Source organism: Notamacropus eugenii, chromosome 1 (assembly GCF_028372415.1).
Source record: "Notamacropus eugenii isolate mMacEug1 chromosome 1, mMacEug1.pri_v2, whole genome shotgun sequence".
NCBI classification, from domain to species: domain Eukaryota; kingdom Metazoa; phylum Chordata; class Mammalia; order Diprotodontia; family Macropodidae; genus Notamacropus; species Notamacropus eugenii.
Genome location: NC_092872.1, coordinates 617694016 through 617708686, shown reverse-complemented (window position 1 = coordinate 617708686; position 14671 = coordinate 617694016). Strand labels below are relative to the sequence as shown.

The 14671-nt window shown below is 35.3% G+C and overlaps 1 protein-coding gene and 1 pseudogene across 6 annotated transcripts in view; both read right to left on the bottom strand.

The window, feature by feature from the left end:
- Positions 1-1276: 1276 nt before the first annotated feature.
- RNF170 (ring finger protein 170) overlaps positions 1277-14671 on the bottom strand; it is a 61108-nt gene continuing 47713 nt past the window's right edge. For all 6 annotated transcript variants that reach the window (XM_072635042.1, XM_072635043.1, XM_072635044.1 and 3 more), the window contains 2 exons: positions 8027-8137; positions 1277-3830 (listed from right to left, as the gene is read on the bottom strand). In XM_072635042.1, the coding sequence (XP_072491143.1) occupies positions 3561-3830; positions 8027-8137 (381 nt within the window). In that variant the 3' untranslated portion in view covers positions 1277-3560. The remainder of the gene's footprint in view (positions 3831-8026; positions 8138-14671) is intronic.
- On the bottom strand, positions 8144-14101 carry LOC140529840 (splicing factor 3B subunit 2 pseudogene; annotated as a pseudogene).

Here is a 14671-nt window from a genome sequence, read left to right as displayed (position 1 = left end):
GATCAGAAGCATTAGCTCTTTCTGACATTTTTAAGAGTTCTATTTTTATAGAAAGTGCAACATTGGGTGGAAATGCTAATTTGGTTTATTAACTATAATGATATAAAACTGAGCTGTTCTTATTGATCAGAGCCAGCTAATTAATCAGTCATATAGAAAATTAGTGCTTGGACAAAGAATTCTTATTTTAGTATGGATATAAAAGGGCATTTTTAAATACTTGTTTTTAAAAGTAAAAATAATTTAAGATATCAGATGTCATGTTGCTTTCAAGTAATTACTGGTTCTCTTTTTTTCAATTTCATTTTTAAAAGATTCAATCTTATCTGTAGAACAGTTTGTAAGCTAAAACATCATCACTAGAGTGGGAGGGTGGTGCTTATTAATTAATATTGAGTATTCCCCAGAGAGACATATTATTCTGTCCTGGCTCTGCCTTTGTGGTAGACCAAGGTATAAGGATGGTGTTAGTCGAAGAATATATGCTTTGTTGACCTGTTTGGGAAAAAGGCTCAATTCTGATCACAAAAAAGGAACCAAAGGCAAGAAATGTAATAATTAGACTTTTCTTGAAAAGGCAATCTGATTATGACTAAATATCATAAAGGACTTAAAGTACCTACTTACGTAGTATTCTAGGGAGCAAAAAGATACATGCAAATAAGAACAGCGAACATTCAGAGCAGATAGTTTTCAGAAAATTCTGAGAAAATTTAAAAGTTAAACATGAATAAACAGAGTCAAAAGGGAAATTCATTTTCCTAGACAAGGAAGAAAAAGCACAAGTTAAATGGGCAAAGGCAAAAAGTCCTGTGTAAGAAAATCATGGTGTTATATGCTAATTGTCCAGTCTGCTAGTTTTATTAGTTGTGACAAATATGACAAATACAAATAAGAAATGAAAAAGCACTTAAGCTTTCACACATTTGAGTTTGGAGCCATGGCTAAGCATGAAAGTTGGCTTATTTTTCTTCAAAACTTACACATGACTTAGAGTCAGGAGGCCTGTAGTTTTCAAAGGGGGAGCAAATAAAATATAAAAGCCTATGAATGTAGAACCAATTAGTAAGAGATACCACACTCATTTTTCAATTTTTTTTGGCACATGGCAAAAATTAATATAGTAAATTATAGGTACAATGGGATGCTTAATACACATTAGTAATAAATGAAGCAGGAACAACAGTTACATCGAATACCATTTCATGGTACCATTCCACGCCTGTCTTAAAAATTTCTGAGCACATCCATTACAGAAGTAATAGCAGAACAAACATTTGAGATAGGCTGCTTTTATTTGAAAGAGCAAATTACTTGCACATAAATTCAAAGCTTAAACTCAAGTATTATTTCTCCATAACAACAACTGTGAGGTAGATTCCACATAGTAATAAGGGATTCAGGTTACTTTTGTGTTCTTGTTGCAGTGACGAAGATTCACCACTGAAAAGCCAGAAACTGTGGTGCTTGTGACATCTGACCAACGGACGGAGTCTGGGCAACCGTCTAGACTCCCCAGATAATTGATCAATTTACTATATACTCCTGGGGGCACTCTGTATAAATCACTTTGATTTGTGTGATTTTTTACCTTGGATCATGGGAGTTATAGCTGAATTCAAACACTGATTAAAAAGTGAAGTACTTTACTTGGTTTAAATACATTAAATTTAAAATCTCTTTATATCCATTGCCAGAATTGAATGCAATGAACTTAAGACGGTCCATAAATTTTAAAATGTCCTTTTTTAACTTGATGTGGTTTCAAATATTACAATTCTTAAAATGCTACAAATTGTGATAAAAAAATACCTTTATCCAGCATATTAAAATAAAATCAATGTTTATCAGAATTGTAATAGTGGGTAGTGTAGGTAGAACATACATACTGAAAATTTCCTTTTTCCACAGGATAATTCAATTTTGTACCCTAAGTAAGGTTTATCCTTGACTTGAAGGATTCCAGAATCCCTCAGTTGAGTAAATGTAGGTATAGCAAAAATTCTCATAGCTGCTATTCTTCCCTTTTATGATGAGTCACTGTAGGGATTAAGGTTTTATAAACAATAGTGAGAAAGTATCTAGTCCATTTTCTGCTTGAGATTCACACCTAAATTATCCCACAGAAATGAAGAAATATATCCAGAGATATATTCTGGTCTTTTGCTCCAAATGATAAATCCCCAAATCCTTCTTACCTAAATACAATATGGTATGTCACCTTTCATATCATTTTTGTATCTACTGTAGACATCAATAGCCAGTTATTGTCCTCCAGCACAGAAAAAGCTGAAATAAAGTCATCATTATTGACATTTTAGAGTCAGTACCAAGTTGATGTCTGTATCTGAATGAATTACAGATAAGATTTTCTGATTATTTCCCTCTTGATGCCAAGGACAGTATTACACACAGTAGGGGCTCAATAAATGTTTACCAGTAAGGTTAATAGTTTTCATTATCTATCATCACTGATAAATTAGGAACTAGCTGTCCCTTCATACTGTTACTGTGACAAAGCTCATTAAAAAACTATTCCAGGTTAAGTCAATTGAGGAATTTTAAGAGCACATGTCAACTTCCAGGAAAAGAAATATTTTTCTTACTCATTTTGCCATCCCACCAATGTGAAACACACCCCAGGCTTGAACTGAATTAGGCAGCAGGTTCTCTTCTGGTAATATTAATGTGTTGTTTATGACTCAGCTACAAGTTGTGTAGTCAATTCATGAGAGTTGGCTTTATTCCTGTTAGATTCACCCAACTACCATGATTTAGCCATTTTATTCAGCTTCCTTGATTCAGTTTTCCCCTTTTCAGATTTGTTATATGATTTTCCTTTGAAAAGATCAAGCTATTGATTTAAGTATTACAATTAAGTATTTTGGTTAAGAAGAAATGTATATCTTGTTCAGTCAACAAACATTTATTGAGTGCTTACTATCTGTAAGGCATTGCACTAGGCTATGAAATTTGGAATTTATTAAAAATTGTTTTATGTAAGCCAATGTGTGAACTAAATGAATTCTGTACAAAGTTAAAGTTCTTTTAGCTTCAGCTGATACACAGTTATGCTGGAATGGAAAAGCAAAATTGTGTTGCAAATGCACAAAATATAGTAAATGCTAAAAGATACTGACTTTTAAAGTTTTATGTAACATTTTACTATAACAAGAAAATTATCCATTATAATATTTATATTTCATATAGGAAGGTAGTAGATAAATTGAATATTTAATAATTACTTTCTATATAGCCAATTGGTTTAGTTTTGAGGGACAGGTAAAGTCAAGATATAAAAACATTCCTTTTCACTTAATCCCCCCCGTATAGTGACTTTTTCAGAAGATATTATTTTATATAGCTAGTTACTGAACAAATAAACATCGCTTACTTAGAAATCTAGCTTCAGTATTACAACCTCCAATGCACTGAAAGATACAGTTCCAGTTAGCAAAATTTCCTAGGATGTTTCTGAACCTGCAAAATGATAATTCAAGTGTTTTTTTATGGTTTCCTTGAATGGTTTTCCACTTAAGCTCAAGCAACATTCATTTATTTCATCTGTTTAGCCTTTGTGTTAGCACTTCTCGATACATGATGGAGATGTATATAAGCAATAAAAAGATGACAAAGAAATCATCTAGAAATCCTAGAATTCCAAACAAGGCTTCAGGAACAAAATCCAAGGGGGATATCAGATAGAAAAAAGCTCCCAGTAAACAAAGTAATATCCTGATGCGGAACATCCAGAAAAGACCCCCAACTGAAAACATTTCCCTGAATGCATGTCTCAGTAAAGTGGGCAGATCCATAATTCTTTCCACAATCTGGCAAGAGGGAAAAACAAACACATATTACATATGTGGTTTTCAATACATTATATTTCACAATATGAACTTCTCAGTCCCAGAATACTAATTCTACTACATCTATGAACTATTTCTTATAATTAACTAATCCTTATTTAATTACTGACTTCTTTTAAAGTAAATGCACTGTTAATACCACAAACATATGTTGCATATGTACATATCACACACATACATAAAAACTGCACATTAATACATCAAGGAGCTATAGTCTCATTGACATGGAACTCCTTCCCATCAATGCAGAATGCATTTAGTCTATTATATAATTTAGTGGATACAGAAAGTTGCCTAAGGTTCAGAAAGGTTAAACAGCCACCAAAAAGCAAGAGCAAAATCTGAACCTGGGTCTTCCTGATTCAAAGCCTAGGTCTCCACCACTCAGCCACAATGCCTCTCTGTCTCTCACTAATACAGCATTTGAAACAAAGGTCAACACACTTTGAAGATCAGTCAGAGTCAAGCTGCCTCTGAGTGGAGATAAGCCAAGTAAAACAATGTATTCATTACATGGCACTTTTGAGATGTAAACCTGTGAGAACCACTCTAAAAAGCAAAGAAAGCAGTACTTGTTTGAATTAGAGTTTAGATATTTTGCTTGCCCAGGTATTAGCTGTAAACTAATGACTAGTGGATTATCTGAATTTGAGCAGGACCTGTCTAATCACTTGACCATTGTCTGAAACGAAAGATTTTTAAGAACAGCTGGAAACATGAGTTAACAGGTTATTATGATCATCATCAAAAAAGCTGAAAAGCAACTTTGTCTTGTAAAAATAATTTGAAGTAGATGTATAAATTTTATAATTTTTATAAGTAAAATGCAAATCTTAAAATGACATTTAAAAACTGATAGGTTCCCAATTTTGAAAGATATTTTATATTTAATATAGCTTCCTGTATGTTTGAGTAATTTGGTGGTTAAGTAAACTCAGGATATTACCAAAGTATCTATTTTTACTTAATATTACTATAGATAATAACTTTTAATTTTCTAGCTAGACAATAAACAAATATTCCTAGCTATAGAGAATTATAGATTCCCCCCATTAGTGCTTACAATGTGCTAATTATAAGTTTTGTTATATATTGCTGTCAATAAATTTTCCTAAGATTTTTGCCAATCCATGAAATATATTAAAGTATCTACTTTCCTTCATCTATACTGCTTACTGTTCTCCCCTAATTGATGTGGCCCTTCTGGACGTGGCTAACTTGGACTCCCATCACCAACCCCTTCTCTTGCTCCCAGTTCTTCCCATCTTCTTGACCTTGCTTTATCAGTTATCCTCTTCCATGCATCTTTAATCTTTCTCCTTTCTTTCAGCTTACTTAGTTACTCCCTATTTAAAAAAAAAAAATTCTTCCTTTGACCTGGCTAGTCCCTCAAGCTATTATATACTATGTCTTCTGCCAAAATCCTCGAGCAGTCAATACTCACTGCCACACATGCTTCCTCCTAAATTCCTGACAAGATGGCTTCTGTTCCCCCTATTCTACTGGAATCGTTCACTCTAATATTATTTAATTTAATGATCAGTTAACCATTTTTATCCTCTGACTTTTCTGCTATAGGACACTACTGACCATCCTCATCCTCTTAATACCCTCTCCACCCTTGTCTTTTGTGATACAGAATTTTTGGTGTATATCCCTCTCATACTTTTCTCACCATTCCTATTTCTTTCCTACCCCTTAAACATGAGGGGCCTCTAAGGTGGTCCTTCTCCCTCTCCATACATACATACATCCTTTGTGATCCCATCAACTCGCAGAACTTCAGTCACTACCCCCATGGACATAACCTCCCCAAATCTCTGTCTTTACCCCCCTAAACTTTCCTTAAAACTATAGTACTCAATTTCTAACTGCCTTTTAGATACTGCCATCTACATGATACCCCATTGGCAACTCAAACTCAATATTTCTTACACTTAATTCATCATTCCCTTTTTCCCCAAACTTTGTTTCTCCCCTTAACTTCTCAATTAATGTTAATAATAATACCGTATGACCACTATCTGTCGGGCTTATAATCGTAGAGCTATTTGATCCTTTTCAGAGCTGCCCCATGTTTTTTACACTCCGGTTATCTAGTGGACTAACGTAGTAAACTTCTATTGGTTTTTCTGCCTCTGCTATATCCCCTCTACAATTCACACTTCATATGTCCTCTTCCTAACTCATTGCTTGGATGACGTAACTCTATTCTAAAGCTTCTTTAGCTCCCCACTGCATACTCAATAAGCCCATTCCCAGCATTCAGAGCTCTCCCTCCAGAATCTTGTTTCAACCTGATCATATACTACTCCCCTTCATGTATTTTATATTCCAGGTAAACCAGGCCACTCTCTGTTCTTGACTTAATTTTTCTTCCTTCCTTCAAGTCTTCCTGTATTCCTGGAATGAATTCTCTAGATCTTTAGCTACATTGCTAAAATTCCTTCCTTCAGGGTTCAACTTAATTGTTAATTCTTTTATGAAGCCTTCCTTTGCCCTCTTCCTCCTCAGTTGAAAATAATCTCTTTCCTTTCTCATATTTTTCACTGCACATTACTTCAACCTCTCAAAGGAGAGCAATGATTAGAATGCTGGACTTTGAGACAGCAAGACCTCTTTTGCCTCAGTTTCTTCATTTGTAAAATAGGCAAAATAATAGCTTCACAGGAGTTGTTTCAATTGATATAATATAGATAAAAGTACTTTGTAAGCTCTAAAGTATTATATGTAAGTCACTATTATCACAGCCTCCCTGGTATGATAATTATTTTTCAATATATCATCCTTTTCCTCAAATTGTATTGAAGTTTATAAACTTCTTGAGAACAGGATCTCTGTCACATCCACACATTTTGTATCCCTATCATGTAGCCTATCACTTTCTGCATAGTATATATACCACTTTGGACTTTATCTATGATAATTCTTCTGTTTTAAACATGTTAGCTTTTCAAGGGCTGTCCTGTTTGTTTTTAAAGACTAATAAAACACAGTGGTGGACAGTATTCAGTTCCTATCTTAGACACATTTTTATCCCTGTGACCCTGGACAAGTCATTGAAGCTATCTTCCTCAGTTTCCTCATCAGTAAAATGGAGATAATAACACCTTACCTCCCAGGTTTGTAGTGAGGATTAAATAAGATAATACTTGTAAAGTGCTCTGAAAATCTTAAAGCATTATATAAATGCCAGCTATTTTTAATGAGATATGGAATATTTTTGGATTAAAAATGGCTTAGAAAGTTCCAAAATCCCTTATACCAAGGAGAACATACCTAGTATCGCTAGACAAGGAGGCTCACACGTTGCCTTAACATGTAAAGGTCTGTGCCTCTCTCAATCCTACCTACATGCTTTCATTTGCATGACACCACTGAACAAAGTATGATCATGTATGATTTGTAAGAATGGATCTTGGTATATTCTGGATGCTTGCTTATTGGTAATAACACATTTTATGGTAAATTGTAAAAACTCTTTTAAGTCATTTATAAAACTTTTGAAGATACCAGACTAGCTGCAAAAATGAGAATATATTTTAATTCACCACAACATTTTCTCTGGGCAACTAAAATAAAATCATGAAAAAGTTTTGGAATAATTACAACAATGTATAAAAAATATAGCCTAAGAATGAGACTTCACCAAAGGACACTGTTGGGAGCATTATAGTTAAGTAGATTTAAGAGCAAAATTATTAAGTTCTAACTTATTCTCATTTTTTAGTACATCTGTGTGTTCATAATTCTCTATTTCCCTCAAGTCTGACTATTATAATTATGGTTCCTAGTCTCTATTTCCTTTACCATTACTCTCCAAACAAAACTTAAAAATTATATAGACTTTTAAAAAAAGTTTTAATATTATATTTGGGGGTTTGCTATTTTCTTTCAATTTTAATCCCTTCCACCCAACTTAAAAATTATTTTAATCAATTTTTTTATAAGAGAAACTTATTCCTTGGGAAAGCTCCTGGGTAAGGCTACTGAGTCAGTGACTGACAAGAGTAAAGGAAGAAGCAAAAGTCCAAGAGCTTGGTCAATACATACTGGTGGTGAGGCTTCCATGGTCAACGAACACTTGTTAAAATATTTTGTTTTGCAAAAATAAAGGATCAAAATGACCACTATTTTGCCACCTTGATGTTACATACCGATCTGGGTTGTCCTGAGAATCTTCGATTATAGTCATTAATATCTTGATGCAATTCTGAGACATCCTGAGCCTCATTATCTTCACCAAATATTGGTAAGAGTAAAGTAACCTGCATAAAACAAAGTCATTTTTATTACTCCTGGAACTCTTCAGGGAGATAAATGGTCAGTAACACTGTTAGTGTTCATGTGTACATGATGCCATTATTCATCAGAATAAGAAATGCTTAGTTTGAGTCCTGTTTATTTCTTTTAATGAAAGCAAAATTGGAAAAAAAAACCCTGTATAATAAAATAACAGTGCTCAATTATTTGTAACTATTTATATACCTACAATATAAATACTGAATATACCCACTCTCTAGTTCTAAATTTTTTTATGAGGAACTAATATAACAACTCTTTTTTGGCCTGGCGATATTGAGTGATGTAGGTATAACAGGAAAACATAAGATACAAAATGGCACAAAAGTGATTATTTTGAGGACTAAATAAATGAAGGTAATATCTGTATTATCTGGGATTTTGGTTTCCATTAAGACCTGCAAGTCACTAATACTTAAGTCATAGATCAGAACGTATTTGTAGTACAAAGTTGCCGTGTCTATTGTCATTTAAATCTATTAACATAATACCATTAACTCTGGATCATCCATGAGGGGACAGAGAGAGGCCTGCTAAAGACAATCTACCCCAATAAGTATTAACCAATATATTGTAGTTTCAAAGAAATTGTGATGGTTCCAGGACAACCTGCAAAAACTTGGAGTTGAAATCTCCAGGCAAGCCTTGGAGGGGAGAAGGGAGTCTTTTGCAGGCCTTTCAAGGTGAGCTGTTGACTATCTCATGTCAACTTGCAAGTGGGCCAAAAGGCAGCACAATATCCTGTTATCATTTTCCACCATGTCTGAAAGTCAGGTAAAGCAGGAGATAATAAAGGACAAAAGAAATGAAGAAAAAAGGAGTGGCAGACAGGATAAAGATAGAAGCAGAAATTTTGTTTCAAATAAAAAATAACAAACATGCTATTTAATAAATCAAGTGCCTTTTTGATGAGTATTTGTTAGGAAATTACTGACTAGAGGAAGCAAGTTTTCAGCCAACTGTACAGCATTTTGTTTTTGTCTGTTCCATGATAACCTTCAAAGAAGTGACAAAATATGGCACTTAACTGACATCAAGAGATGCTATAAATTAAATGTATAGTTCAGTCCACCACCCTGATAGAAAATGGCAGCCAACACTGCCATGTGGGGTTCTTACGTACAATTCAATAAAATTTGTCCTTGTTGGAAATTAATGATAACGCTGAGTGATGTCTATGGTTTACACTTAGTTTTTAAGCCCTTAAGAGATAAAAGCTTTAGCCAATAATATATAAACATTTTAACCTAATTTTATATAATTTTGATGAAGAGCCTTTGTTTCAACTTTAGCTTTTTGTTATTTCATGTCTTTCTTAGGAACTGAATGATTTTAATAAAATTTTGCAACTATCTGGCATGTATGGGGTGTTCCAGGAGGACCAGCACCTTTGGTGTGAGGCCTTGCCAAGATCTTTTCAGGGCTACCTTTGGTGTCCACCTGATTCACCCAACTCTCACCTGTGGCTCCAAGAAGCTGTAGCATGCACAGTGGCCACACCATACTGTCTTAGCAGATGGGCTAAACCAAGATGAAGGTAACTGACAGGCCTCAAACCTGTCGGTGAATTAGGGGATGTCTACCCCAAACGTATGAAGACTTTCTCCAGCAGAAAGGGTGGATGAGAACAATTTGTTTGAACAGTCATGAAGGTGAGTTAAGCAGGTGTTGTGGGGCACTAAGAGCTTGGTCAGATATCAAAAATGCCAAGGTCATCCACTGCATCCCAGGTCATCACCAGCCATCTTGATTTTTGCCCTACCACTGGACTTCAATGACTCAGGAAAGGATAAGAGAATGAGGCTGATGACTGTGTGCAGCTCGGCCTCACTTATCCAATTCACTCACAAGTCAAGACATCACCTGTGATGTCAACAGTCATCTTCAAAAACAAAGGACAAACAACAACTATATTAAGTCTAGTCTATGAAAAATCAGCTCAGCAAGTATGAGATGAGTGAAACATGGCTAGACAACAGTTCATATGAAAATCTCAGTAAGACATGGCAACTAAAACAGCGAACATGAACTTGAACTAGACATAAATAGAAGCACAGACAGTGTCTGCAACATCAAAGTGAAACATACCTCTTCTCTGCCAGGGACAGAATATATTTGCAGTCCTCAGTTCCAGAACCCAGAATTTAAGAAACACACTGACTGACAAGGTGGAAAATAACCACAGGGAGGTAACTAGGATAATAAAGGCCTTTTAGACTATGCCAACTAAGGATGAGCTGAAGGAAATGAGGAATTTTTATCTTGAAGAAGAGAAGACTTATGGGGAACATGAAGGATGTCTTCTATAATACTGAAAAGGATGTCATGTAAGAGTGAGATTAAATTTTTTTTGCTGGGTTCCAAAGAGTACAATGTTAGGATTAATGTATATAAACTACAGAAAACTTAGATGTAATGTAAGGAAAAACTTTCTTGCAATTAGATCTGTTTGAAAATTTAATGTGCTACCTTTGGAAGCAGTGAACTTCCTATATCTGGATTTCAACAGGGCCTAGATGACTACTTGTTAAGAGATATGGTACAAGAGATTTTTCCCCCCATCTCAGTAGTATTTTTTTCCCAATTACATGTAAAGATAGTTTTCAACATTCATTTTTGTAAAATTTTGAGTTCCAAATTTTTCTTCTTCTTCCTTCTCCCTCCCCAAGACCACAGACAGTCTGTTATAGGTTATACATGTAAAATCATGTTACACCTACTTCCACATTAGTCATGTTATGAAAGAACAATCAGAACTAAAGGGATAAACCACAAAAACAAACAAAAAAAGAGACAAAATAGTATGTTTTAATCTGCATTCAGACCCCATAGTTCTTTCTCTGGATGTGGTTAGCATTTTCCATCACGGGTCTTTTGGAATTGTCTTGGATCGTTGTATTGATAAGAAGAGCCAAGTCTATAACAGTTGAACATCAAACTATGTTGCTGTTACTGGGTACAATGTTTTTCTTGTTCTGCTCCCTTCACTCACCATCAGTTCGTGTAAATCTTTCCAGATTTTTCTGAAAGCATCCTGCTTGTCATTTCTTACAGCACAATAGTATTCCATTATATTCGTATATCACAACTTGTTCAGCCATTCCCCAACTGACAGGTATCCTCAATTTCCAATTCTTTGCCACCACAAAATGAGCTGCTATTAATACTGTTGTGCATGTAGGTCCTTTACCCTTTTTTAATGATCTCTGGGATACAGACATAGTAGTGCTATTGCTAGATCAAAGGGTATGCACAGTTTTATAGTCCTTTGGACACAGTTCCAAATTGCTCTCCAGAATGGTTGGATTAGTTCATAACTACCAACAATGAATTAGTGTTCCAATTTTCCCATATCTTCTCCAACATTTATCATTGTCCTTTTCTGTCACATTAGCCAAACTGATAGGTGTGAGGTGGTACCTCAGAGTTGTTTTAATTTGCATTTCTTTGTTCAATAGTGATTTAGAGCATTTTTTCATATGACTATATATAGCTTTAATTTCTTTATCTGAAAACTGCATGTTCATATCCTTTGACCATTTATCAATTGGGGAATGACTTGTACTCTTATAAATTTGACTTAGTTTCTCTATATATTTTAGAAATGAGGCCTTTATCAGAAACACTGGCTATAAAAATGTTTCCTAACTTTTTGCTTTCTTTCTAATCTTAGTTGCATTGGTGTGTTAGCACAAAACCTTTTTAATTTAATGTATTCAAAAATTATCCATTTTGCATTTCATAATGTTCTCTATCTGTTGTTTGGTCATAAATTCTTCCCTTCTCCATAGATCTGACATCTATGCTCTCCTAATTTGCTTATGGTATCACTCTTTATGTCTATATCACATACCCATTCCAACCTATGCCTATTTTCTGCCATACTGTTTTCCAGTTTTCCCAGCAGTTTTTTGTCAAATGACTTATCCCAGAAGCTGGAGTCTTTGGGGTTTATCAAACAGTAGATTACTATAGTCATTTACTACTGTGTTGTCTATACCTAACCTATTCCACTGATCCCCTACTTTATTTCTTAGCCAGCTACGAGAGATTCTTGCTCCAATACAGATAGCAGAGATTTCTCCATCAGAATCCATCTCCAATGAAGCTTCACTTTGGGTGAAGCTTCTCCTTCATTGCCTCTGCAATGTTTTCGGTAATCTCACCCCAAATCTGATGTTATTCAAATAGGCATATCTCCCTCAAGGGAATACTTGGCTTGGAAATGAAAAGATAAAAATATTACCTCTAGTTTCTACTGTATTAATTCTACAGTATAATTGATTTTATACTGTATTGGTTTTTATAACTGAGTATGCATCTGCCTAACATCATTTTTCCATGCCCTTGTGTTGAGCTCAGGAAATCTGCTTTCCCTCTGAGTTGGTTTAAAGTCTTATTATTATTATTACTATTTTTTTACTCATCCTTGCCCTGGGTGGGAAGAGCTTTATTTACAAAACAGGTCTGAAATAAGAACATAGAAATGAAGAAGAATCTTTGGAACTGTGAGGGCCCCAGGAACCAAATGCAGGGTCCTAAGTTAGGTAGAAAGATGAGCTAGATATCTACAAGGTTAAAACTTGAATTCTTTGTATTTCTTACTTCTGCCACAGCTGTCATGGGACTGAGCCTTCTGTTTCTTTTGCTTTTCTTGGCAACTACTTGTTCAACTACTGTGTCACTGAAGTCCTCCTCCACCTGAGTCTATAGCTCCCATATGTGTTCCAAGTATTTCTGGGTCACAGCCATGGGATCCAGCTCCAACTCCTCTGGGGCCAAGGCAACTTCCACCCCTTGAAGTTCAGGAATTGAACCCTTTTGTCTCATCACTGTAGACATGTCATAAATATGGGTGGAACTCATCATGGCACCTTCCACAGTGGCCATTCTCAGGCAGCGCAATAAACAGCTGGGGTATCTCACTACCATCCATAAGCCTCTTCAATATTTTTTCTTAGTTCAATCAGTTCAGGTGTCTCCATCCCTGCTGGGAGTGTCGAAAAGGCCTCTACAGCAATACTGAAGCCCATTTCATCACATTTAATCTTCATCACTCTCTTCCTCTTCCTTCTACTCCTCTTCCTCTGAGCATGGTAACCAATGGAACAGTTTTCAGGAATGGGAGCAGTCCAGAGATCTTCAGGTTGGGTAGGAAGGAGGATGTTCAATCGCTACATAGCAATCAGCTACAGGGAAGGAACTTTGTGGGAGTTTGGTACACTTGGCATCCCCAGTGAAATCCTCACTTCATCATACAAATCTCCTGGCTATTTCTCCTTCAAATGAGTCTCAAACTCTTTCCCTTCATAGTAAAGGTCCTTGTGAATTGTCAGCTTCAGCTTGGTCTGCCACTTGAAGAAGGCATCATGTACTTTCTGGTAGTCAATGTCAATCTTCCCCATCTTGAACTGAACCTTCTCTCACAATTCTGACTTCATGGTCTTCTGTTCTTCTTTCTCCTGAAGAGCATCTCCTAAATTCCTATTCATCTGATAAAAGCCCAGCAATTTAAAAAGTACCTTCTTGATCCCCTGCTGGCCCTGCAGGTATTTGTGCTTAAAGGACCAGTGGCATGACACTGGCATTGAGTTCCTCATGGCCTTCAGATGCACCAAAAGCTTGAAATCCTGGGCTGTCACATCATACATCTCTACCACATCTGGCCAAGCTGCCACTTGTTCAGCCACAGTAAAACAGTTCATCCTCTGCAATTTTTTCTTGCAGAATTTGGGAGCATTGAGTTTCTTCAGCTGCCCATCATCATTGTTGTCCTTGTCACTGTCTTTGCACTCTTTTTCAAAGTCTTTCTTTCTTGGGAGCTGCAGTTTTCTGCCTTGTCTGATGTCTAATTAATTGCCTAATGTGGCCAAACATGCTGCCAAAAATTATGCTAGCTTTTAAAATATTATATCACATCCTTGGCTCATTAATATGAATACTTTACTATTTATAAAGCATTTTCACTACATTACCTCATTAGGTATATATAAAAAGTAATCCTTGGTGTTATGGAACTCAAATGCTAGAATTTCTCTCTTACTTGCAGTTGTGGTAGCCCCCAGCACATGTTTATAGTGCTTTTCCTTTGTATCAATTTGTTTTGCATCCCATTCTTAAATATTTCATCACCACTCTGTCACATTTCTAAATTTTATTTCTAAAAATAAAAATTTTTCTTTGTTTATCTATTGTTTTCAGCTATTCAGACCCTCTGTCTCCTACTCACATTATAATCTTTTCATATCAGGTAGTCTGTGGCAAGTGTACATAAAAAGGAAATTTGCTTAAGCTTGATTAGAAACTTCTTTTTTGATAATGCAACAATGACTATGAATTTCTTTGTTGACTCCAAGGATAATTCAGTTATATTAAGATTATGTATTTGGTTTTGATTCTTGAATAAGAAGGCAAAATAAAAGCATTAGATACATTTTGTTCTGTTAATGATACAAAAAAATAACTGGTTAATTCAGCTACCAAAAATAAATGAATCTGAA